Source organism: Nematolebias whitei, chromosome 3 (genome assembly GCF_014905685.2).
Source record: "Nematolebias whitei isolate Nwh7 chromosome 3, NemWhi1, whole genome shotgun sequence".
Taxonomy (NCBI): Eukaryota; Metazoa; Chordata; class Actinopteri; order Cyprinodontiformes; family Rivulidae; genus Nematolebias; species Nematolebias whitei.
Window position 1 is genome coordinate 52,697,773 of NC_056500.1, and position 2,674 is coordinate 52,700,446.

At 40.7% G+C, this 2,674-nt stretch overlaps 1 protein-coding gene across 1 annotated transcript in view; it reads left to right on the forward strand.

The window, feature by feature from the left end:
- Positions 1-204: 204 nt before the first annotated feature.
- The window catches only part of LOC119407547 (gamma-tubulin complex component 5), a 30,559-nt gene continuing 28,089 nt past the window's right edge, over positions 205-2,674 (forward strand). Inside the window, exons 1-2 of the mRNA XM_037674367.1 lie at positions 205-224; positions 317-632. Of these exons, the coding sequence (XP_037530295.1) occupies positions 205-224; positions 317-632 (336 nt within the window). The remainder of the gene's footprint in view (positions 225-316; positions 633-2,674) is intronic.

Genomic DNA, 2,674 nt, shown 5'->3' on the forward strand with positions numbered 1-2,674 from the left:
TCTGAAGAATAAAAATGGTTCAAACATCCAATGAAATGGTGAATTTATTCTGAAAATTTAAAAACACATAACTTCCTAACTTTCTGGTTCTGCTGGTGTCTTTGGGCCATGACCTTCAGCGTGCACTGGGGCGGTGTGCAGCCGAGTGTGAAGCGGACGGGATGAGTGTCAGTTCCTTTTTGTTTCAATGGTTGTCGACCGGAAATGGTGGACAGCACACTCAGGTCGGAGGGGAGTTTATGCCTCAGGTGAAAGAGTTTATAAATTTCTGGGCAAATTGCACGCCACCTATGCACCCCTCCCCCCATACACACAGCACCCCCCACCATGAATGTCACACCAGGCCGACCAGCCAGCGCCCCCGTCAAAGCAAAGCCACGCCCCCGACCGCTGCCATACACCACCAACAACCAAACACACAACCAAAGCCGACCCCCCGCCAGAACCCGGTAGCCACCCCAGCCAAAGGGCCGGTCATCGAAACCAGGAACCTTGATCAAAAAAGCCAAACAACCCAGGGAGAACCGGAGTACAGGCCCCGCCCCCAAGGCCGAACGCCGACCCACAGCCCAGATCCCAACCAGGCAGCCTACCCTGCCCCCAACCCCAAATGTCAAATGGAGAAAGGGGCTGTAAGGAAAATAAATAAATTAATTATTTTAAAGTATATATACAAACTGGATTCCAAAAAAGTTGGGACACTAAACAAATTGTGAATAAAAACTGAATGCAGTGATGTGGAGACGGCAAATGTCAATATTTTATTCGTAATATAACATAGATGACAGATCAAAAGTTTATTCTGAGTAAATGTAACATTTTAAAGGAAAAATATGTTGATTCAAAATTTCACAGTGTCAACAAATCCCCAAAAAGTTGGGACAAGTAGCGATAAGTGGCTGGAAAAAGGAAATTGAGCATATAACGAACAGCTGGAAGACCAATTAACACTAATTAGGTCAATTGACAACATGATTGGGTATAAAAAGAGCTTCTCAGAGTGTCAGTGTCTCTCAGAAGCCAAGATGGTAAGAGGATCACCAATTCCACCATTGTTGCACAGAAAGATAGTGCAGCAATACCAGAATGGTGTTACCCAGCGTAAAATAGCAAAGACTTTTAAGTTATCGTCATCAACCGTGCATAACATCATCAAAAGATTCAGAGAATCTGGAACAATCGCTGTGCGTAAGGGTCAAGGCCAGCTCCTCTGTCCCCAGATGTCAGTTGAGTGTTGTAAGAAGAAGGGGGGATGCCACACAGTGGTAAAAATGGACTTGTCCCAACTTTTTTGGGATTTGTTGACGCCATGAAATTTGGAAACAACAGATTTTTCCCTTAAAATGAAACATTCTCTCAGTTTAAACTTTTGATCTGTGATTTGTGTTCTATTCTGAATAAAACATTAGATGTTGGCACCTCCACATCATTGCATTCAGTTTTTATTCACAATTTGTTTAGTGTCCCAACTTTTTTTGAATCCGGTTAACCGGATTAAGACACTTCTTACAACACTCAACAGACGTCTGGGGACAGAGGAGACCAGTTTCTCAAGTTTAGAAATAGGAATGCTCTCCCATTCATGTCTAATACAGGCCTCTAACTGTTCAATCGTCTTGGGCCTTCTTTGTCGCACCTTCCTCTTTATGATGCGCCAAATGTTCTCTATAGGTGAAAGATCTGGACTGCAGGCTGGCCATTTCAGTACCTGGATCCTTCTCCTACGTAGCCATGATGTTGTGATTGCTGCAGAATGTGGTCTGGCATTATCGTGTTGAAAAATACAGGGTCTTCCCTGAAAGAGATGACGTCTAGATGGGAGCATATGTTGTTCTAGAACCTGAACATAGTTCTCTGCATTAATGGTGCCTTTCCAGACATGCAAGCTGCCCATGCCACAAGCACTCATGCAACCCCATACCATCAGTGATGCAGGCTTTTGAACGGAGCGTTGATAACAACTTGGGCTATCCTTGTCCTCTCTGGTCTGGATGACATGGTGTCCCAGCATAGGTGTCACAACCATTATATGTGAAGGGGAAAAGTCCCCCCCCCACATAAAAAAAAACGTTCATTTGGACCCCCCCCCACTTTTACTGTATAACATTAGTTCAGGCGGCGCAGTTTATTTTTCTTTGTGAACAAATCCATTACACTTTATTAATAGGAGAGTACTCAAACCACTAAAACTCCACTCCAGCTTTTCCTGGTTACCTCCAACTCTCCACCGGTCCCTTCCTGTCTCTTGCCTCGGCAGAAAACACGCAAACGTAGAGGAGATGGAGACACCTCTGTGTTACTCACTCACCAGTTTAGCGAGCTTAGTGCGGGCAGTCCAAGTATATATTTACATATATGTATATATTTACCTATACGTATATATATACATATATATATATATATATATATACATACATATATATATACATATATATATATATATATATATATACATACATATATATATACATATATATATATATATATATATACATACATATATATATACATATATATATATATATATATGTATATACATACGTATATACATACACATATGTATATACATATATACATACATATATGTATATACATATACATACATACATATATGTATATACATATACATACATACATATATGTATATACATATACATACATATATGTATATACA